At 39.5% G+C, this 25,091-nt stretch overlaps 1 protein-coding gene across 1 annotated transcript in view; it reads right to left on the bottom strand.

Annotated features, from left to right (window-relative positions):
• Positions 1-379: 379 nt before the first annotated feature.
• GIPC2 (GIPC PDZ domain containing family member 2) overlaps positions 380-25,091 on the bottom strand; it is a 70,819-nt gene continuing 46,107 nt past the window's right edge. The window contains exons 4-6 of the mRNA XM_004431528.3: positions 15,351-15,457; positions 10,196-10,277; positions 380-3,783 (exon numbers count right to left, since the gene is read on the bottom strand). Of these exons, the coding sequence (XP_004431585.2) occupies positions 3,638-3,783; positions 10,196-10,277; positions 15,351-15,457 (335 nt within the window). The 3' untranslated portion in view covers positions 380-3,637. The remainder of the gene's footprint in view (positions 3,784-10,195; positions 10,278-15,350; positions 15,458-25,091) is intronic.

Genomic DNA, 25,091 nt, shown 5'->3' on the forward strand with positions numbered 1-25,091 from the left:
TTAAAAACATAAAGGCCCAACTAATCACATGTTATTCCCATCATTCATTCAAACAAAACCAAAAAGTCTAACATTTAAAACCCCAAATCCAGGGGCCGGCCCCATGGCGTCAAGTTAAGTGCACACGCTCGCTGCTGGCGGCCTGGGTTGGGATCCCAGGCGCGCACTGACGCACCACTTGTTGGGTCATGCTGTGGCGGCGTCCCATATAAAGTGGAGGAAGATGGGCATGGATGTTAGCTCAGGGCCAGCCTTCCTCAGCAAAAAGAGGAGGATTGGCATGGATGTTAGCTCAGGGCTGATCTTCCTCATCAAAAAAAAAAAAAAAAAAAAACAAATCTTTATTTTATTATGATAAAAACAGTCATCACTTTTTTTCACGAAAAGGTTTTTATTTTAAGGAGTCATATTTTAAATATAAGAAATATTATAAAATTATTATAGCTTCACAAACAATTCACTTTTTGATCAATATAAGTAGAAATACAGCAAATAATATATTTTGAAGCAATATCAAAATATAATTTACAATTCCACATATAGATTAATCAACTTCCCAAAACTGAATCTCAAAAAACATTCAAAGTATACGCTATGATTTTTACAAAAGAGAAAACCTTTTTTCTTTTTCTTTTCAAAAAAGTAGAATATTTTATATGTACATAGTCAATACTATTGCATGACACAAACAGTTCAAAATATAAAACGTTTACTTAAAACTATCTTTCAGAAATTTTTTTTTAATTTCTCCATTTTGTTAGTACTTAAAAAGTACCTAAGGCTATACTTAAGTCTTATAGAGACTTAACGTCTCCAACGGAAATAAAGATGTCACATTCAGCTTTCACCCTCCTAGATAATAACCATGAGTCATTTCTTAGAACTAGGTTTTCAGGTAATAGGTAGGGACAGGCTGTGCCACTTGTACGCTGCACAATCTTAGAAACATATTATAACCATGACGTGAAAAGACTTGCAATTATTCTGCTCTCTCTTCCAATCTGTATCAAGAAGATAATAAATGTGCTTTTTACACAAGCACTAATACTTGAGCCTGTGAGTTGAATAGCACCTCCTATCTCTTTATTCACTTATAGCTTGAGGAAAATACTTAACAGTCCTTCTATCCTAGTACTTCCACCAGAATAATAGCAATGCTATTGGTATCCGTATATTTTTAGATGTACCAGAAAGTAAAAGGGTCATTATATGATCAATCTTTTACATCTTTGGTGGATAACTGTGCTCTATTTAGACGAACTGTTCTTTTGAAAACTCCATTTGCAGATGAAATTCATTTTGCTACTGTGCTAGGTAGGCAATGATAACTGAACAATACCAGGAAAGCTCTCTCTAGACTTGATGAAGGTCTAGCAATAACATGGACCTAAATAAAGTGTGCTTTACCTGGAAAATGTCTATTTGTTAAAGTTACAGGAGAAAATATTGCAAATTAAACATCATTGGAAAAATTAAGTTCTATTTAGTTATCTGTCACATTATAATATTGGATATAACGGCCACAGAGGTTAACTGATTACTGTTGGGCACTGAGAGTTACAAAAAGGCACAAAGTTTACAGATAAATATTTTTTCACGTAAGGGAACAACATGACATAAAGAAACTGACCTCGTTATCAGTTTAGCAATAAAGGTGAGAGATAAAGACATTTCAAGGAAAAATCCATTAGTATTAAAGCACCTGTGCCCAGCTGGAGCCCTTAATAATGATAACTGCCCATTTAACGCTAACAAGCAAGTTGCAGTTACAGCTGTACATGGACATCAATACCATACATATCAAAATTCCAGAAAGATCATGGCGAGCAGACCCACTTTGTGAATATGAGATTCCATAAATCACAGGGAATCCACACAAAGTATCAGTCTTCACTCATACCCGGAAAGGAAGGAGAAACTGACATCCATCAATAATAAACAATGACTCATCATTTCAAATCTAACTTCTAGTGCCAAGAAATTTACTTTTTGTTTAAACTAAAATGTTTCTATGGGCCTCCTAAGTTATCCAATAACTTTCCCATCACTAAAAATATCAACTCTGTTTTTGTGTGTCCTTCTAAGAGAAGTGGTATTAAGAATTAACAGGTATTTTGGGTCCTCCCAGAGAAATCCACTACACAAGTAGCAACAAATTACAGCCTGAGCTGGATCCTGCTTTCAAACAATGGGCAAGAGCAATAAAACAACCCACATTCTATCAACTACTTTTGTTACACATTAATGACTAAATCAGTTTCTGTGCTGGTTTCAGATTAATGAGACAAAGAATATCAGCTTCATAACATCAAATTTAGGTGAAAGGGGAGTGGGTGGCAGGAAAAGTGAAGTCGAACCAGAAAACAACAGTCATCCAGGTATTAACCCAGAGTGAAAATGGAACTATTTCTGATTTCCTAGAATATAGCCCTCACAGGTCATTATTTCTGACTACCATGGCAGCACACAGCATTTTCCTGGTCACAGCACAGAGAAGAATGCCTGGTCACACCATGCTCTGCCTTATTAAATGATCTATGTTGAAACCATTCATTTCCGTTTCTCTTATATCTGTAAAATGTCAAATAAGAGTGATAAGACAGCCATTTACCCTCAATTTTCTCAATAATGTAAGGTTTTAGACAGAGAATGTTAGAACTCTAAAATAATAGGCGAATATATTTTCTCAATTCTCTCTTCCTCTTTTATTTCCACTGGGGGAAAATCTATTTCTGATAGTATCTCCTTTAAAGTTTAGGGGGCTTAAAAGCGTTGCTCTTTAACCGAAAAAAAGTTTTCAAACATAGTTATTTTCTGAGTAAATATCTTTCAAAAGAAAAGTTCTACAAAGACTATAAAAACCTTCCTTGGGGTGCTTATAAAGAGTAACAGAAAAGTAGGTATGGGTGGAAAAAGAAATAATGTTTTAGGAACTGCTTTAAAAAAATCAAATATGAATGGTTTCTACTTTACCTGCCTCTTTTTCACCCTTATTCCACACATGCAAACACATATACAGCACCACAGATTTCAACAAATTTTAGGAAGCAATTGCGAAGAAGCAAAAAAAAAAAATCAATCAATCCTTGTTTTACAAAGAGAGAAAATAGGCCACAGACATCAACAGGCTATAGGAATCTTCCTCCCCTTACTCAGTGGATCAAAAACAACAACACTTCTAGACCTATAGGAAGCATAATTCACATTTCGTTTACTGAACATATCCTGTTCAAGCCATTATAACAAAATGAAGATGCTATGAGGCAAATCCTACTCCAATCCTAATTTTCACTGCATTAAGACTTTGCAAAAGAACTACAAAGCTATTGCAATCAACTACTTATATGTGGAAAACAAAACATGGATGTTAATGGGGAGCAAAATCATTTACCTAGAAATACTCCCTAAAACTTACTTTTAAAAACTTTTGAATGAATATTAAAACTGATCATATTTTAGGTAATTTATCTTAAGTATACTACATATGCAGCTGCATTAAAAAGTACCCATAAATCAAAATTATACTTCAAAGACTGTATTCTATACACATAAACCAGAGTCCGTAACAGTGTCTAAAAGCAGATCTTTAAGAAGGAACAATGGTTCATTTCTCCAGAGATGGATCTCCACATCCCAATCATCCTCGTTTGGCATCACCGATGGCTCCCCAAACATCAAAGACAAATTCATCTGGGAATGCGAAGTCTCCGAGAGCTTCGTCAAGAGCCACAGCAAATTCATCTGGATTGCCTTTGTCCTTTCCAGCGTCAAACATTGTGGTAGCTATCAAAAATAATTTTTAAAAATTAATCAGACAACATCACAGGACTGAGAAAAATGGCACCAGGAAAATTACTTTCTAAAAGTAACATGCATACATATCATATATTTCTAGTACAAATTACAATGATACTCTCTATCACATACCAAGGTAGAAAAGACATTTTTAAACAGTCTGTCCACTGCACCCAGCTTTGCAGCTGCCACCTCTGCCCTCTCCTCCACCCTGGAGCCCACCAGTTGGGAACCTCTAGTATTCCAATGGGTGGAACAAGAGCTCCTAAAAGACCCTGTGGCTAACCCTGGCAGAAAATTCCAAGTGCATCCTTACCCACCTCCCCATAGTCACTGACTCTCTCTGCCCCTCCACTAGTCCCCCACCCCTGACTACAATGGCGTCTAGTCCTTCCTCCCCAAAAAAAGACAGAGGATAACAGTTTGCAATGGAGCAATCAAGCTAGGGAGAAGGGGAGGAAGATATCTGTCTACTTACGGCATCAAGGCAATTTTTTGTTGACCCCTTCTCCAGTTTGGGATAGAAAGTGAAAGTGGGGCCCTTGTTCTGTTTTTCTAATAAGTTGCCTAGGCACCATGTTCTCTGTCTGGGGAACCAGCATCTTCAGGAGTACACGTTCCCAGCGGACCTGCCCCCACTGGCTAGAAGCCCATGAGACACAGCTGGTTCTTTCTCAGCCCCCTATAAGCACTAGCAACCACAAAGAGATAGTATGAATGTGATTTGGGACTTGGGTGAAGAAACAAGGTAGAAAGGAAATGCCAAAGCCCAAGAGAAAAGCTCCAGCCTCTCCTTTCCTCCCAGGTGAAGGTTGAACGAATCAAAGGTTGTATGGTTTCTCTGAATGAGCCAGAGATCTGGTCTTGCAGCTAAAATCCATGGGGCTCTTAAGAGCATTCAAGAACTATTCCTCTTCTCAAACAAGTCAGTACTAACACTGGCAGGCTAGGGGAAGACAGTGGCCCACAAAAGAGCATCACGATCAGAGCAGAAGTGGGATATGGATGGGGAGCTGGTGCAGGGATCTAAGTAAGGCAGGAGGGCCTCCATGTGGGGGGTGTGCGAGTGCCAGTGTGGTAAGGAGGCCACGGGCGAGGTGGAGGACAGCAGCCACAGTGATGAGAGATGGGATCCAGGAGCAATATATGCTGCACCTGGCCTGCTCTGCCTCGCATCTCTGGTTTGGGCTCCTCAGTCACAAAATGAGAAAAATATGATTTAAGATGGCCATACTATAACCTGACAGTCCAAACTGTGTAGTCACACTCATGCATTCAGGCTGGCACAGCAGAGAAGTGAAGAAAAACTCCCACACCCAATACAGTCCCAGAGTTGGTCAGACCTGCAGTTATACAGTCCAACATGTTCTGTCTACCTCTACTACCACGACCACTATTACTAGTAATGAACATTAGTGATCACTGCCAAGAATGATAGCAGCTATAATTTATGACATGACAGGAACTTTATACATATTATTTAATTTGATGCCTTGGCAACTCTACAAGTTGTTTCATTGTGCCACCCTTTTACAGGTGTGGAAATTAAGGCTCAAAGTTTAGTAATTTTTCCAAGGGCTAAAGCTTCAAACTAATGAAATTAGGACTCATATTCGCTGTGAATTCACTATTTTTGTGCCTCTCAACAGACATTAGGTCAATAAACATTTACCAAATATTTACTCTGGGAGAGGTACTGTGGTAGAAGCTGGGATTAAAAACCAAGTAAGGTATCTGCCTTCAAGGAACTCCTGGTCTTGTAGAAGCAACAAAAACTCCAATCAGGCAGCTTCATAATTGTTTTGGAAATATTGTATGTAATACAGTGCTCCAGAGATCTTCTACAAATCAGTAATTTGCACATGTATTTCGAAAGAAATTAAGAATGGGGCATGCACTGAACATATTATAAATTTTTGCTAATGCATAAAGATATATTTCAACATCCTTACAGGAGAAATAAACTGGTGTAATTTTATCCTTTTTGATAAAAGATTGTATCTCTGATTTAAGAGAAAAGCAAAAGAAACTTTAGCAAAATGAAATACCTTTTAGAAAGTTATATCACATTAACATAATGACAGCTACTAAAATGCTTATAATCTGTTAACCAGAATAGATCTGCAGTATACTGCAATAATATTTAACACCTGAATATAATCTGTCAAAAAATATTCCACTTAGAATTGTTATACCACAAATAGCAGCTAAGTGCTGACCTCTAGTGGCCATGTTGAGAATATCTTTATATCATTACCACTACTGAACAACTGTTACACTATTAATGACAAACTTATTTTGGTGACATAGGTCAGTCTACATTTTCCACTAAGTTTTAAATACGTAAACAGAACTTTTAGACATAACATATTACTGCAGGTGAAAAATCTTGGTATCAAAGGCCCAGAATTGAATCTCAGCTCTTAACTTGTTAGCTGACAGAGCAAGTTACCAAACTTCTCTGAATCTGCTTTCAGATCTATAAAATGGCACACAGCAGGGTTTAGATAAAGATTAGTCATCACCATTGTTAACTTAGCCATTAAATCTGTAACTGTATCTCTTTCTGTGGAAGGTCTTCAGCACTGACTTTCTCTATGACTTTTCATAAATATCAACCCATTTCAAGCAACTCACACACGAGTCTAACACCAAAACACAGCCAATATCAAATGTTTTTTAAATGAAATCTACTTCCAAAACTTCATTGGATTTATCTGAGAAGGATGACTTTTTGTGGTGTTCACTGTTTTGAATTCACTGAAAAAAGAAAATCATCCTAGGAAGAAATGTAATTATCTCTATTAAAATTATCATATATGGACCAGCCCTGGTGGCTTAGCGGTTAACTGCGTGCGCTGCGCTACTGGCGGCCTGGGTTTGGATCCCGGGCGCACACTGACACACCGCTTCTCCGGCCATGCTGAGGCTGTGTCCCACATACAGCAACTAGAAGGATGTGCAACTATGACACACAACTATCTACTGGGGCTTTGGGGAAAAAAGGAGGAGGATTGGCAATAGATGTTAGCTCAGAGCTGGTCTTCCTCAGCAAAAAGAGGAGGATTAGCATGGATGTTAGCTCAGGGCTGATCTTCCTCACAAAAAAATAAAAATAAAAAATAAAATTATCATATACTTTTAAAAGAACCATAAAAGATTTTATAGGAAAAAATGACTTAGGAACTATCATTCAAATTTCCTTTCTACACATTTCTGGATCTCTTAATAAATTAGAAATCCTAAAATTCTGAAGTTACTAGGATGATCTCCAAACTCCCAAGTTGGTATCATCAGAAAATATTGTAGTTCTATATACAATTTATACAGTTGCATTAAATATTCATGATGAAACTTATATGATACAACTTTCTATTAAGTAGGTCAATCCCATATAACGTCTTACAAGACTCAAAATCTTCTAGAAACCATTTTCCATCCATAGATAACATTCCAAGGCAACCCATGTTGGCAATTGGTCGGTTGAAAAGTCATAGTTCACAACTTTACAAACAAACGAAGCACTGTCACTTCAGCATTACTTCCTACATAAACTCATTTGAGTTATTTTCCATTTTCACATGGTAAATATATCCCAATGCTTTTCTGAGGATAGTGTTTTGGTTTTAGTCATTTTATTGCCATAGTATTTTTTAAATTTTTAATAAAAACTTATATTAACAACTCCAAAATAACGTGATGTCAATGTAATTTGCATTAAGATTTAACATTTCTGAAAGCTAAGAAACTCTGGGAATACAAACAAGTAAATATTCATTTGTCTGTTGAATTAGTGTCACATTTGTGATTTATATTTCATGCTAATCAGATCTGAATAATGAGAGAAATTCCTAATTTAACAATGGTTGACATTCTTCAAATAATTACTTTCCTTAAACTTTACCTCCCTAGGTGACCATATTGCTAATCATGTATAATGATAATGACTTTTCATGTCACTGGAGGAATTTGCTACAGATGATTAATAACTTTACAAAGGGATTAACTAGTTAATTTACAAGGAATTCATGAGGAATGTTTAGTGCTCTAAATTTGTCAGAGTGAAAGAAAAGTGATTCTTAAAGAATTGTTTCTTAATTCATTTATAATTACTTGTTCCATTGTCCAAAGCTCTTCCTGTACACGTGCATATTTTTAATAACAAAAGAGCAAAACTAATTTATTTAACTCCTCCCAATTTACACTTAAGTAACTATAAGACCAATACTCAAAATTAAGTTCTAAAGTTGAGCACTGTTTTAAGTTCTCACCTTTGAAAAGTGTGGTTCTGCTAAAGCTCATCAAGATCTAGCAATTGATATGCTAGTTCCTCAATCTTATAATAGTCATAGTTATACTATTTGAAAACTTCTTAACTGGATAGAGATATATCATATTATTTTTCCAATAAATACTTCCTACTCTGAGTTTAAGAGCACTGGCATTTCTAAATCTCCTTTAGAATCTTATTTGCATATTAATTTGCATAACTGTCACAGGCCCATATCATTTATGCAAATCTCTATATTTTCCCAAATGTAAAAGGGTTGGGGAGAAAAGTTTTAAGACACTGGGTTTAACAGCAACTAGAATGATGTGCAACTATGACATACAACTATCTACTGGGGCTTTGGGGGCAAAAAGAAAAAAGGAGGAGGATTGGCAATAGATGTTAGCTCAGGGCCAGTCTGCCTCAGCAAAAAGAGGAGGATTAGTACGGATGTTAGCTCAGGGCTGATCTTCCTCACAAAAAAAAATAAAAAATAAAAAAATAAGACACTGGGTTTCTATAGGATCATCTCAGCTTTAACTTCTTGTCTGTGTGGAGCAAGGATCCATTATACGAAAATTTTATAATTCTTTTTAAGGAGCTAGAAACAGAGTACCAATTTTTTTCAATTACAGACATCATGTGTACATCCACATAGAAATTTTATTTTAAAAGTCCAGACAGGCAAGAAAAAAATAAGAATAACTCTATAAGGAAAAAGGAAGATGAGTGGAAGTAGAAAAGGAAGTGAGCTTTAAATACCCGTAGCTGAGCTGGAGTAAAATACTTTACCTGGTAGCAGGTAAACAAAATAGTGCAAGTCGCTGACTTTAAAAAGTTTATGAAGTACCTGATACAAACACACCCACACGCACACACGCATGGATGCATGCGGCACAAACCCCACCGCTATAGTGCACACTCTCCCTTTCCCCACCCAACCTCCACCTGCCCTTCTTAAGGGAACATCTTATCTTGCTTCTGCATGGGAGAGGCCAGGCCTTTCACAACCTCAGCCCTTGTATTTCAGTCACTCTCAGCTCCAGAGACAGAGCATTTGACCCAGACCTAACCATCCCCCTGGCCTCAAGTGAGCCGATCAGACCAATCAGAAATAATCCCAAGAGCATCTTGTTTGAATGACTTGGAAAAGGCCCTCCCTCTCTCCCATTGTGCTTGCCACCAAGATGTAGAGGGTGGAGCCAGGGCAGTCATTTTGGCTCCATGAGGGAGAGCCTGAAGCTGCCAGGGGATACCACGGGGACCTGAAATGAAGTCAGAATTGAGAGAAGAGAAACCACATCCTGATCATAGCATGAGAACTCTGGATCTAATCATTCTTGAAGCCAGGATCTACCTCTGGACTTTTCAGTTATAAGAACCAAAACATTTCTCCCTTTTTTTCCCTTAAGCCAGTTGGAGTTAGGTTTGTTGGGTTTTGTTTTGTTTGTTATTTGCAACTGATCAAGTCTTAATTGAAATATCAAGACCTTGACATCCTAATGATTGACATAAGAAATACACAGAAATTCAACTGCTAACTGCCATTATTAGTCATACGCCAAGTGTGTCTTCTTCCTTTATATTTCTGATTCATTGGTCACAGGGTTTCAGTAACCTTATTAAGTGGTGCACAACTTTAATATCATAATAAATACACAATTTAGTCAATGTAAATCTGTATCAAATAATATATGATAAAATATGTATCAAATAATAATACCTATTATATGTATCATTTACAAAATTCTTCTCATATATATTTTTTCAATATATGTATATATTATGAAATGATCACAATAAGTCTAGTTAACATCCATCATCATATATATTTTTTAAATCCATAAAACAAGCCTATGAAGGAAATACTATTATTTATAGTTTATAGATTAAAAACTGAAGTTTAGAAAAGTTGACTTGACTCTAAGTCTTACAGATAGTAAAAGGTATCAGCTAGGTCTTCTTTTCATTATAATTTATTATCTTTATTTTCATTATGCTTTTTATCACTCCATAAATACCTTTTATTGTAAAAAGTATAATTGGCTATAAATGCAAGCAAGACATAAATAAGCATTAAGTTCTATCAAATTAAGAAATATAAGACTTTTTAAAATAGTACAATCTTACCTAAATCAGTATCTCGAATTCCCATGTATAAGTCAAGAAGATCATCAATCTTTTCAATTGCCTTCGCTTTGGTCTCAGAGGGCTTTATCAAAGAAAAGAGAAATAAGATACTGTATTTTTATATGCAATCTCTTGAACGTCAAGGCACAAATAGGGGAAAATGTGATATGGAGCCAGTTCATGGTTGTGTACTTCAGTTAATTTGAATGGAAATATATCTAGAATGTGCACTATAACTCAATACAAATCAATACGGTAAACATTTATTTTTAGTGTTAGTGTTAGGTGTTACGGATTCAAAGAAGAAAAGCCAGGAACACAGTCTCCAAGTAACTAACAATCTAGAAGGGGAGACAAATGTGAAAATAAATAACTATGTAACCATAATAAGGACAATTTTTAAATATAAAAGGCGCAGAGGCATCACAGGGGAAGTATATTTAAATCTGTAAGAGTTGCAGAAGCTTCAGAAAGAAGGTGACTTAAGAACTGTGTTTTCAAAGATGAACTGGTGTCAGACAAGCAGGAGAGGGCACTCCACATAGAAGGCAAAGTCTACATGAGTTCGCAGAAGCTGATAAAAGATCGCAACGTGTTACAGAGACCGCAAGAGGTCCCAAGTGACTGGGGAACATAGTGCCAGACGTGATCAGATATCAAGGGGTCCAGTGGGCCCAGAAAAGGACTTTGGTCGTTATCGTGCAGGCCAGCGTCTCCAAACCGTTTAATGGCTCACCCCAAGAGTAAAACATTTCTGAACACATACCTTCATCATTTACTTTTTATTTAATTTTATTGTCTTGTTGAAACTTTCTAGACCCCAGATGGAGCCACTCCTGCCCAGAGTGCCATGTCAGCAAACACACAATTTTCATGTCCCTGAAAATACTCCGCTTGACCAGACACGCAATATATCCAGTCAGCCAATCCCCAAACACCAAGCCAACTCTGTGCCTTCTCAACCCAAACAAGGTTGACTATGTGGCCCCAGCCAACAATCAGGTATTTTCTATTTTTCTCTTCCTTGCTCTTTATTCTTTTACCCTATAAAAGCTTCTTGTCAGGCCAGCCCGCTGGCGTAGCAGTTAAGTGCGTGTGCTCTGCTGCGGCTGCCCAGTGTTCAGATGCCAGGCATGGACCTACACACCGCTTATCAAACCATGCTGTGGCAGGCGCACCACATATAAAGTAGAGGAAGATGGGCACGGATGTTAGCTCAGGGCCAATCATCCTCAGCAAAAAGAGGAGGATTGGCGACAGATGTTAGCTCATGGCTAATCTTCCTCACAAAAAGAAAAGCTTCTTGTCTTCTGCATCATTTTGCAGCTCTCCAAAAGGAGACTGTCCACTTCATGAAGTATTAAATAGTTTGCTTGTATCACCTATATTGTCTTTTTTAATCATTTTTTAACAGTACATATCTTTATAAATTACACACATGTAATACCATATTAATATATTGAATACCTTATAGAATATACAAAAATGAAAATTTTATAAAGATGAGATCATGATGAAATAATATTTTAAAAATAATTTTTGTTTTAGGTATGAATGGTAGCAAAACATGTTTGTTCTTCCTAAAACTGTTATTAAAGGTTTCAGAGAAAAACATGATGGGATATATTTTATTACTCTTTTAAAATCTTGGTTTAATATTTGGTAATGTCTGGTTCTAAATTCAGTTTATTTCAATACTTAGTTTTAAAGGGCTTCACAGCTGAAAAAGAAATCACCCAAAGAGGGTAAATACTCAACTATAGGTGCAAATGTAGAATTCAATATTAGATTGTAAGAAATTCATAATACTCGTAATACAGTTATAAATATATGTTGCTTTGCATTCTCCAAACTTATTAAAAATATGCATTTTATTGCATATAAGATTTTATTTTTATTTCTTTGAACATATTACTACAACTTTCTCATATTTCCATTTATATGAATTAAGCCTTAAGAATAATAACAGATACAATACACCACTCTCGCCTCCTCTACAGTGTATTCTGAATGGTCAGGGTAAAGCAACAGGCTCTGCAAAGTAACTCAGATGTTTACCTTTGTATCCAGCAGCCATATTGTAAGTTTTGGTAACAAGTCTCAGTACTTCCCATACACACCTGGACATCAGTATTTTACCATTCTACCTCCTAGACAGCTCTTGATCTCATCACCTCTCCTCCATTCACATTCTGATTGCTCGGGTTCAGCCCTTATCTTTTCTTATTTCAGAGGTTTCCTAATTTGTCTCCCTGCCTGCAATCTTCACCCTCTCAAATCCACCCTGCTCAACAACCCATCCCCCAGAACCAAGAGATTTTTCTAAAACGCAAAATTGATTATGTTGCTCCCCTCACAGTTCTTAAATGGCTCCCCCATTATCCACAGGCCCTTCACATCTTGACCCAGGTCTACACCTCCAGCCTCATCACCCCTCACCAGGTACCTTTACACTCCAATTTTATGGATGCTCACAAGGTCCCCAAGCCCATTACTGTTTCATGCCTAGAACACTCTTCTCATCTTAAACCAACCCAATCATTTCTTCTGGAGGGAAATTCTCCCTGACTTCCTCTCTTTCCCCATCCCTGACAATGGGGATAGCCCCTCCTCTGGGACATTAACCTTCTCCCCCTGGTTTGTAATAGCTTCCTTTCATGCCTCTCTCCCTTTAGATGAAAAAAACAAGGTCTTTATTCTTCTTTGTATCCCCAGCAGCTGGACTCTGCCTGTCTCAACAAACATATTGAATAAATTATGAGGTATGCAGGTGGAGGATCTTTCACAGTTTTCAGAATTTGTGCTCGGTTATAAGGGGATGATTTGTTTCAAATCTGTAAATCCTTTAGTGTTTGAAAATAGATTGTAAGTCATTTGTATTAAATTTAATATTAGCATGAAACTAGCTTTTTCCTTTTATTATAAGCTATTTTTAATTGCCCTAGTTAATGAAACAGGCTATGCAAAGAGGAATGGAGTTTCAGATGTTTACCTTTGAATGAATCTTTCCTACTTCCCCAGATAGACCTTCGGCTACTCCTTTTCATCCCAGCACCTTCTACGTAGCAGGTACTCAACAAATATTTATTAATTTTGTTAGCTATTAGAAGATGACCCTCCTCCTGAAGCGACGTGGAGTTTTTCCTACTGACCCTGCTTCCTTTGCAGTTTCAAGGCCTGTCCTTTTTCCTCACAGCCTCACTCTCCCAGCTCCCCACTTCTGGCTCCTTCCCCTGTTCCTCCCTTCTCTTACAGATTCCTTTCTTCCACTGGCCTGCAGCAATACGGCCGTGTGCTGAGCACTGGAAAAGTCAAGACTCGGAATGACCCGAAGTCATGGCTGGCTCTTGCACATGCCTCACTATATCTCATTTTCAAAATGCTTCTGCCTCTCCCAGGTCTCTTCCTTGCCATTTGCCTCCAGATCAATCCTTTCATTCACCCAGGACCGAGGCTCACAACTTGGAATCTTCCTCTGGATTCCCCAAAACTGACAACATCCTGGGTGACTCAACCTTGGCCTCATGGCTCCTTGAGTGTCTGCTCCAACAAACCACCCCCAAGACCGACGCTGGACATCATCGCCCCACAAGCTCTGGGATCCCCCTCTGTGAAAACAGCCTCCCGGCCGTTCACCTGTCTCACCCTTTTGCTCTGCAATCACATGGAGAACCTAGGACAATACGCGCACACAGTGGACCAGACGGGCTGGTGTCTGTGCCGCTGCCTGCAGCTCCCGAGCCTCAGCGCCTGCCTGACCTCCCCTCCGCCTGCAGGGTGACTTCATCACCACTGTCTCCACTGCTGTGCGTGGGCCTGAGCTGCCCTTGACGCTGGGAATCCTTTCCCCTGCCGCCCCTCACCCCTGCCGTCCTGTTCCACCCTCTTCCCTCCACCCGTCTCCTCTCCTTCTGGTGTTTTTCACTCAAATAGCGACCCAGTCAATCAGCGAAACCCTTACTCTTCTCAAGCTTAAATGAATCACTTATTAATTCACTAATTCAGCAAAGATTTGAGTTCCTTTGATGTGTCAGGTACTGTCCTAGGTGCTGTGGATACCGCAGTGAACAAGACGTGAGCAAAGGAGCTCACAATAGACAAAAATGAAATAAAGATATGACGAGTCCTATTGTGTTTAGCACTTTGATGAAATTAAGGCCAAGGAGGATTGAGTGGTGGGAGGGGTGGTGGGAACTGCTATTTATACAAGATGCTCAGAGAAGGCCGTCTTAATATGTGGGCAGAAACCTGAAGGCAGCAAGTCTGCGAGCCATGCCAATAAATGGGCAAAGCATTTGGATAGAGGACACAGCAGTACAAAGACCCTGAAGTGGGACACAGCTGAGTGTCTGGAGAGTGAGGAGAGCCATGTGGCTGAGGCAGGGGGGATGCTGGGGGACCTTCTCTGCTGGAGGTCAGAGAAGAAATGAGAGTCAGAGTATGTTTGTCACTCTGAGGACTTTAGCTTTCATTCTGAGTGACATGGGAAGCCACTGGAGGGTTTTGAACAGAAAAGAACATAATCTCCCTTGTGTTTTTAAAGGGTAATTCTGGCTGCTGTGCTGAGCAGCGAGGGAGGGAGGGCAAGGGTGAATGCAGGAAGACTGACCAGAAGGTGACTGTGAAATTCAAGAGAAGATGCTGGTGCCTTGGGCCAGGGTGGTGGGGGCAGAGGTGGTGGCTGGATTCTGGTATATTGTGGAGGTAGACCCACCGGGATTTGCTGATGGAAGGGACGTGGGACATGAAGAGTCAAAGATGACTACAAAATGCTTTACTTGAGGAGACTGGAGCTCATGAATACAATCTTTCATCACCAAAATCTTAAGTATGTTCACTCTCACAGAGTTTTCTTGTCTCTCAGAGCTTGGTTGATTTCTTTTACATTTTTTGAGCCAGTCCTGATGTCTAGAGACTCTGGAAAGGTTGCTATAGATCACAATCTCTTCTTAGGTGTTCAGTTTCTATACTTCTTTTTTAAATACCCTCAATAATTTTCATATTGTTCCAGTAGGCAATGACTTAAAGTCCACGCTTTAAGTAGAATCTATGGTATTTTATTGAACTTCGTGATTTTACCTTTATTTCCAGCTCTAATAAACACGAATTCCCACACATTTCCAAGCAGAATGGGAATTAAACGAACATAACATACCACTTCTTCCACGGTGGCAGGACCTTTTGATCTCAGGCGAAGTGTCCCCTTTGCAGTACCAATTTTTCCTACTGATGACTTGCCAGCTTTTGACCTTGGCTCTATTTCTATAAACAAACAATGGATGAGGAAAGTTATATATATTCAGAAAGAATTCCCACAGACTGCTATAAAAGCTAATGTAGTTTCCACCACAAGACTATGTACAATTATTGCAGAGATTTGATAAAAGGCCTTCTTATAGAATTCATACAGAATTGCCCAAAACAAAATAAATTCATCTGCCATCTGTTATTCTCATAGGGGAGTCTCTATCAGAGGTCTGGCTACAAAAAAGGAAAAGGAATAAGTGAAATGTACAGATGGGAAACACTGGAAGTTATAAGGAATAAAAAATAAAACAGTTGGCTTTATTGTAAGAGTATAGAGGTGTGCATGACAGGAGAGCAGAGGCGGAAGTTCAGCTGGACTTATCAGGTCGTGAAGAAGGGCAAGAGTCATGTCTTGGGAAAAGTGAGGGACAGAGACACTATTATTTGAGTACCTACTTTCTGCTTGATGCTTTATATACAAAATCCCATTTAACACTCGTAGCAACCTATGAGGCAAGTTATAGCCCTCGTTCTACAGAAAAGGAAAGTGAACTCGGGAAGAAGCAGAGCTGGGATTCAAATCCAGGTCTTGTGATCCCAAAGTCTGCGTGCTTCCTCAACAACACTCCAACACCACGCCTCTCGGAAGCACAAGGGATAAATCCAGAGGTGACACATTGAGAGAAGGAGGGTCCTAAAGAGGCTGGAACAGGTTCCCAGGAAGGAAGTCTCCTCCGAAGGCAGACAAGAGAACAGGGAGCAAGAGTCCCCAGGAAGCCGCTCCTTTCCTTACACTAGTTTTGTGTTCTATTTTTGTTTTGCCAGTGCACCAAGAGCCACCTCCCAATACCAAGCAGTAACGTAAATGAGTGAGAGGGTAGGGTGGGCATTGAGATCACTGGAAGGGGCGTGCCCCATCCGGGCCACTCCAGTAACTCACTGCCCTGTGTGAAGGTAGGACCTGCAAAGCCAGATCTACTTGTTTGCAAAGAAACTGGATGTTCAGAATTTTGTATGAATATCCTATTTTTTAAGTTTTAGCAATTAAGTCAAACTTTTAAAAACAACATATTGGCAAAAATAAAAGATCTGTGGATCAGATTCCAATCACAGGCCATTGATTTATAACTTCTGCAAATATCCCTGAGTCCCCTTGACTGAGGAGTCTATGTGGCAGCAGTTTGGGGCGAGGGTAGAGGTGGGGGTGCAGGGAGAGAACGCTGCACCAAGACCTGGAGATAACTGAGCGCCAGTGAGGACTCCGAGGACAGGCTGGTAAATACAAGCAGGTAGTGAGGTCTGTACAAAGCTCTCAAGACATAGACATCAAGTGACACATTCTTACTGACTTAGAACTAGAATAATTCCCATCTTCAGCAAGTACTGCTTTGCTACTGGGAATCTACTCCAAAGTGATTGAGGATTTTACATATTAACTTTAACCTGCATTCAGGGACAGAATCACCAAAACAAAAAACATAAGTTTTCCTCTGAGAATGAAATTATTAAAAATTATCATGAGATAAGCAGACCAGCTCCGCTAAGCAAAAACCTATAAACGGTGGCTGATGATGCTAATGCTAATCATGGTGACCAGAGAGATTCTCAGGAGACCAGAGCTACATCAGCAAGTCTACAGCGTAGGCCTTGCCAATTACACTGTACCCAGTCTGAAGGAAGAATGGATTAACAGAAGCAAGATGCTCAGCACAGAGTTTCCAAAAGAATATCCAAAGAAAAAGATGAAGTCAGTCTGTCATCAGCACCATCCAGGATTCTGTCCTTCCCAGCAACATGAGTATTCTCAGCTCAGGGTCATGTATAGATCTAAAGTGGTCAAGTTGGTCTCAGGTTAACGGTACACACCTTCAAGATACACAACCTTATGCCCCCCACTCCCTTTACCACACACCCCCCACCCCACTGCGATTTCACCAACCTACTCAGTATAATTTGTCTTCCCACATAAATTTCCTACAGGGTGGAAAATGACCCGCTCAGCTAACATGTGTTTTCGTCTACCACTATATGTACATTTCTAATCATAAAGTAATGCACTGGCATTCTGACTTATCAACAAGTCTCTCATAAGTTTGGTGAGTATGATATAACCCTGCAAAATTGAGTAATTCTGGATACACTGAAAAAATAAAAGGTTTCTGGGATTTATGAAGCTAAGGACCCAGACTCTGGAATGTGGGAACTTCATGAAGGGATTGTCATCCATGCCTGAGAAGTCAGCCAGCCTTCCTAGATGATGTCTCTGTCTGACCTTGCTCTTACCTGCAACATCAGTAGCGAAAAGGGAAAATGTATCTCAAATGGAATATTTTTTTTTATTCATAAGCTTTATTTTTAAAGCAGCTTTAGATTCATAGAAAAATTGAGCAGAAAGACAGATTTATATATCTCCTGCCCCACATATGCATAGCCTCTCCCCTTACCAACATCCTCCATCACAGTGGTACTTAATGCCCACAGTTTACATTAGGGTTCACTCTTGGTGTTGTACGCTCCACGGATTTGGACAAATGAATAATAACATGTATCCACCATTGTAGTATCATACAGAGTAGTTTTACTGCCCTAAAAATTCTCTGTGTTCTGCCTGTTAACCCCGGATTTTTTTTTTTTTTCTTTGTTTGTCAAGCCATCTTTCCTCGAGAATGGTATCTCAAAAATAACCACTTGGTGGCACCAAAGCAAAAGTTAAATTTTAAGTTCTGGCTTGGATGGCCTCCAAAAAGGCAGTTTTCACAGCTAAGGAAACAGAAGCCATGTTTCTCTATAATCCTGATTCAGGGACATAAGTCAACCTGTTTATACATGAAAACAGGCAGGATGGTCCTGTTCACCTGCAGGGAAAAAAACAAGTTCTGTGGTTTTTGAATGCTTAGAAGATTGTGAATGTTTTCAGTCTGGCCTACTTTTGGGGTGCTGGCCTGCCTAAGCATGTCTAACCGACCAGGCCCAGCCCTGCATCAGTCACTTCTCTTCTCAAGAGGAGATTTGCTTGAGGCCTCCCTTGGGGCTGAATGATGAGAGGGATGCAGGTCACCCGGCAGACGCCAGTAACCGGCCTGCAGCCAGCTGGTTCACTCGATTCAGGGCTCCCCACTCCTGTGAAGCATACCGACCACCTGCCTGCTACAGGTCACTCGGGGCACAGGACACACACAGCTTGTGCGCGCACAGCTGCCCCCGCGGTTGAGTCGGACGTCATCAAGAAGCATCATGTTCCCAAACCTTTCTGTGACAATTGTATCTGTTACTCTAATTATGTAATTTAATTTAAAAGTACATGAGCTGATGCAATAAGTGTGAAACAAGGAGTTATTATTGCGGTGAAAACTAGGTTAACTGCTTTGGAAAGAGTCCATAAGGGCGAGTCGCAAAAAAAAAAAATTAGGTGTGGGCAAGATGACGCTAGGAGATTAGAAAAAATATCTTTAAACACCCAGCATTTCACATATCTGGTTTTCTAACATGAAACAGAACCAATGGATACACATTAAGGTTGTCGTTATATAAGAAAGACTTCCTCTACTCAAAGAAAGGGCCTTTTACATCAAAAGAGTGGTAAAAGAACGTATATTTATATGTTTTAAATTAAAATGCTTATATACACTTGCATCATTCTTTATGATACCCCATTTTAACTGGCATTTTCAATAAACAGACCAACCCCCAGTCTCTGCTATAGCATGAAGGTCAGAGGGAGAGAAGGGGAAACAGAGAAGGCAGAAAGATGTCACTTGTCCCACCCCAAGCCCTAAGGAAGAAGAGGGGCTGACAGAAGCCAAAGGGCTATTTTGAGGAGGAGCACACGCAACATGGCTTAGACCCCCAACTGACACAGGGTGACACAGTGCGGAGGTTGGGCATTCTCCCCAGTTTTGCACAGAACAAGCCTCGTTCTGGTCCCACGAGGGCCCTAGCTGGCCTAGAGTGTGGATCATTGCTTTCATAGCAAAGGCAGAGGCATGACTTCAGTGGGAGGCGGGCACAGACAGACACAGCTATATCCGACAGTTGCTCAGTGAACAAGAGATGGTTCCAAGATGCCCATAGGAAAGAATGCAATGCTTAGGAAACAGAGCAGGTCAACAGGGGTGCCTAACAGAGTCTTCTCTTGAGCTTATGAGAAACCCTTGGGAATGTCTAGAAATAGTTGTAAAGGGGTATATTGTAAGGGCCTGGAGAATTTTGGTGACAGAAAGGAAATAAACCAATCACTTTGAGTTCAAAACTGTGAGATAAACATTCTAATATTTCTCATTAGATTTTTTCTAAAAGTATAGACCCATTTATTTTTCTGATTTTTCAAAAACATATTTAATATCTGGCCGTTTTTAAACGTCTGATCTGAGATCTGATCATCTCTACCATCACATTCAGTTTTCAAATGTGGTTTTTTAAAGCCTATGAGTAGGGCTGGCCCCATGGCTTAGCGGTTATGTGCGCGCCAGCTCCACTACTGGCGGCCCAGGTTTGGATCCCGGGCGCGCACCGATGCACCGCTTCCCCGGCCATGCTGAGGCCGCGTCCCACACACAGCAACTAGAAGGATGTGCAACTATGACATACAACCATCTACTGGGGCTTTGGGGAAAAAAATAATAATAATACCTTTAAAAAAAAATAATAAATCCTATGAGTAATTTTCTCAATTGCACACTGATTGTTGATATATAATGGTTTACCCTAGGAGAAAACTAATAGTTCAGTTGAATCTGCACTGTTATCCATAGGGCAGTGGTTAAGAAGCCTCCAAAAGCAAGGGGTGGAGAGTTTATGTTTCAGGATCCCTCCCAACTGGGTGATCTCCGTTCACGAGGCCTCTACCCCTCCTGGGACTGATTCACTGGAAACTTTCTTCCCACTAGGTACCTAAGAAGCTTAGTGCACATGGATGGCACCAGAGCAAAGGACTGGTGCATGAAGGACAATTCTCTCAGGCTTTTAGGCCAAGGCTGCAAATAGGTAGTTCAGAGTCACATGTCGTCCACGGCCATCTTTGTTGGGTATGCAGGGGTTTTAGATTTTTTTAATTAGTTGCCAATCTTTAGAAGTAGGGTGATTTCTCACAAAAACTTCAGATTTTACGTTTCTCTTGGAGACTGACACATTCCTATAAAGCAATAATAGTTAGGGTCAACATCTTCACCTGGGGTCCGCAGCTCTCGGCTTTCATTTTCACACAATCTCTCAAGTCTTATTTCTCTCTACAAATGGCTATCAAGCATTATATGCTGTTTCTTATACTACTGTTATTTTTCAAGTTTAATCTTATTTCAAAGGAAGAGACACACACAGACATACACTATAACTCACCTAGGGACAATAATGGAGATCATCTGGGGAAACTCAATTTAAAGGTAATGTCTTTTTTTAACTGAGCCGTTAATATGAGACAGTTGTTATTATTTTAATTTTATGATTGAGGAAACCGAAGCTTGGAGAAGTGAAATGATTTCCCCAAAGTGATAGCCAACTGGTAAGTGGTAGAGCTGCAAAAAAGGCCAGGCAGGTCCAGCCCAGAGCCACTACTTGACTTCGTACTCTTTTAAAGATTGAGTTGCCATTGGAAATAGACAATAATTAGCTGGTTGTCTTCTCAGGACCCATTGGTCATTTGAGGGTCACTGTGCTTCAGGGGAAGCTGATTGCTCCCAGCTTCAGGGATGGGAAACATAGGCCAAGCCAACTGATCCCCTTCATCATAGTGATTATTTCAGAGGTGGGCATGTGACCAAAGTCAGTTAAGTCAGAACGAATCTAAGGACTTTTCCTAGAAATTCCGAGGCAAGGACACTCTCCTTTTCTGTTTTATATGAATAAGGAAGCAGATGGCCCCAGGAGTTGCTGACCACCATCTTGGGACACAGTGTAGAGCTAAACTTAAGACGATATCTGAATGACGAAGCTGATGCCCGGGCAGCAGAGCAGAGAGAAAGGGCAAGAAACTGAGTCCTGATCACGTTGTATGGGCCCTACACAGAGCTTTGCCAATGCCAGCATCACTCACAGACTATTGATTTATTTCCTTTATCTGCATAAGCCAGTTTGGTAGGGTTTTCCACTGTCTCCAACTGGAAGACACTCACAGACACAGAATTCTAAGCAGCAAAGCAACTCTTCTAGAAAGACCTTTCCATGCTTGGCCATACACCAGTGGCACTGTCCATAAACAGCTCATGTGCTTCCTACCCTACTTCCACCCTCAACATACACACACACACACACACACTTCTCAGAATAGTTGACATAAAATCTAGCTTGTGTCCCAGAATTTAAGATTTTAACTGTACATACCCTTTTTCCTTGTGTCCTTTCTCTCTCCAACATTTCTCAGACTTTTGGGGTTTTTTTATTTGTTTGTTTTAATTCAGCTGGTAGGGTGCTGGGGCAGAAAAAAAGCAAGGAAAAGGAGGCAAGTGCTCGATGCCACGTGCACCAGACGTCAGATGTTGCCTATTGAACCAAAAGGGCCGCTAACACTTCAACCAACCCCACAAAAAAGCACAAAGCTGCTCTTAACCGTTCCTTTGATGAGACTGAACAGTGCACGACAAGTGCCAGAAGGGGAATAACCACACCCAAAATCTTCTTGGTCTTTAGTTAAGGCGTCATTTGAGAAAAAACCAGCCCTGTTTTTATAACTCCCTGAAATTACAGGCAAAAATTAATATGCATCTCTGGGAAGAAGGTTCATAGAGCTTTACTCTAGAGGGGACTATGTTACAAGAAAGATTACAAACCTCTAGACTCCAATTTGAGAAAGTAAAAAAAAAAAAAAGGGTGATGGCTAAAATATATTATTTTTACCCTTTTACTTATTTTACTCTATAGCATGATTTTATCATGGAGATTCAAAAAAATCAAAAATTAGTGTTCATTTTTATTGCTGGTTATTACATACATTTTTCCCCTAGCCTTTAAAAAGGTAAGTAAATAGTTACCAAAACCAATTTAACGAGTCAATACAATATAATATTCTACCACATTTCTCATATGAAACCATTTATAATAATATTAAAGAAAACTGTTTAAAATGAGAATAATCATATAGTTAAAAATTATAAAGTGTCTAAAAGTGAGAATATCCAGTTTCTCTACTTCCTGGCCTAGGAATGCTAGGCTGCTTTCTTTAAAATAATTGTTTTCAGGTTATGACAGTTAATATGTTCCTTTTATACTTAAAATGCAAAAAACACAAAAAGCCTAAAGAAATAAATAAATCATTCATAAACTCACCACCTAAAGACAACAACTGTTAACTTTTCCATATACATACACTGAGTCATTTGTCTTCTACATTTAAAGATAGTTTTTACAAAAATAGGATATAACTGTACATTGTTTTATAATCTGCCTTTTCACTTAATATATCAAACATTTTTCCATCCATAAAGGGAATTCCTTATCTTCTTAGCTTTTTCTGAAAACATTCTCACCACAATTTTGAGCATAATTTGTTAGATCCATTTTCCCATAGTTAAATGACAGCTCTCATTGTATAAATATTCTTTGGTAAAATATATATTATTGGTATAATTGCTGTTTTTCCAATAAGTTACATTATATAAATACTATTCAGCTATATTAAAGAAGCCACTTACATTTTACATTTTGACCCCTTCATTCTACATTGCTATTTTAATGACTAAGCTTAAAAACAGCTGAAAATTATTTCCTACCTTCTATTCATGGTTGTTATTAATTCCAAACACTCCTTAAAAAACATTATAGTAATCTACACAGAAATTGAAATATAATGATGTACACCTGAAATTTATATAACGTTATAAACCAATGTTACCTCAATAAAAAAAAATATATATATATATATATATATATACAGTTCTAAAAACACCGATGACTGTTTAGGGTAAATGTCTTGGGAACTACAGATTACAAAGTTTTTAATATTACAGATTATAATAATTTCACTTTTCTCAGATTAAAAACATGAGCATTTAATAAAAATGTTTTTAAATGAGAGTTTACAACTAGAGTAAAAGAGAGTACATATACAGCCTGGGTCTTTATCCAGCTGGGTCTTTTCACTAAAAACACATTTATCAGTTACACTCAGTATTCATCTAACACATGCGCCACATCCACAAAAGGTAAGTGGCTCTTCCGTTATCTCCTCCCATAGTATCTTTGCGGTAAATGCCAAACCAACGTCTAGCTAGATACAAGAAGCGCAGAACAAACGGTACTACATAAAAAGATGATTAAGTGGCATGTTCTACCCCCCAAAATTTGTCAATTGTGAGCGCTTTAAACCTTTGCCAAAAAATACACAAGAGTGCCACCGTCAGATAAACTATGTAGCACATCTAAAACTGAACTTCTCTCCCGGACTTTCCCCCAAACCATTTCTACATCCCAACTGCCTCATTTCCAACTATCACTCTTATCTCAGGCTCCCAGAATAGAAACCTCGGGAGTGACATTTCTTCTTCTGAAATTTCTCTCCTCTCACTTTTAGCTAAGCAGCATCAATCCACTTCCTACTCCCATTTCTGCCTTTGCAATATGACTCAGGCTTTTTACTTTCCTTCAAATTCCCACTGCCGCCCTAACCCCAGCCTTTACCATTTACTCCTGACTGTTGCAGTGGCCTCTGACATGGTTTCTCCTCTAGTCAAATATAGCCACATTGCTCCTCCGGGCTTAATTCCCCAAAATCTATTTCATCATGGCATTCTTGAGTTCTAATATCTAAATGATCCCCTATTGTCCTCTAAAAAAAGCTCAGGTTCCCCACCTAGTTTTCAGAACTCTTCTTAATATGGCCTGGAGCTGTTTTTGCAGGCTGATTTGCTGCAGTCCCTACAAGAGTAGGCTCTTCACTGCCCTGAACACTTCCCACAGGAAACCCTCCTTGTCTATACTTTCCTCCCCATCTGCCAAGGCCAAGTTCCAGTGCAATCTTCTCTAGAAATCTTTCTCACCTGGTCCAGCCTACTCATATCTCTCCTTCTCTGAACACCAATTTAAATTTGTATAGTGGATTTAAAATCTTATTCCACAATTCTGGAGATAAGAAATGTCAGATTGAATCTGACTTTGAGGCCCCCACTCCACAGGCCTGGTGAGAAATTGAGCCTTGGTTTTACTTTGAAGTCTCTCTCCCCCTCTTGGGATCTAGAGGGCTGAAGATGTGCTCAGTCCCACACAGACTCTACGGCCAAGTCAGCCTGTCCACTTGCAGGCTGAGCCCAGAGCACAGGGGGTCTTTCACCTCAGACTGTAAAGCCACAGCTCTTAAAGCTCTGATTCTCTACACAACTCTACCAGACATCCTGTCACCTCTCATGTGGAGTTACATGGGAATGGGACACTGGTCCCTGATGCTGCTGGGACCTACAATAGACCATCCATCCCACGGCTTTCTCTTTGGGGAAGTTCCTTCCCAATCTTACCATTTCTCCCAGCCACCTTCACTCTAAGCCTTAGAACCCTTCCCAATCATGGACAAGTCAGCTCTCAGCGGCACTGCACTTTGTATAAATCTGCATTTTAGCATGTGCCATAGTTTGTGGTATATTCTAAAGAGGCAGTAACACCACGTTAAGAACACAAGGCTCGGGAGCAAACAGGACTGGAGTACTGTGCCTGCCCTTCCCGCCCACCA

The sequence above is a fragment of the Ceratotherium simum genome, chromosome 2 (genome assembly GCF_057802395.1).
Source record: "Ceratotherium simum simum isolate JZ-2026a chromosome 2, ASM5780239v1, whole genome shotgun sequence".
Lineage (NCBI taxonomy): Eukaryota > Metazoa > Chordata > Mammalia > Perissodactyla > Rhinocerotidae > Ceratotherium > Ceratotherium simum.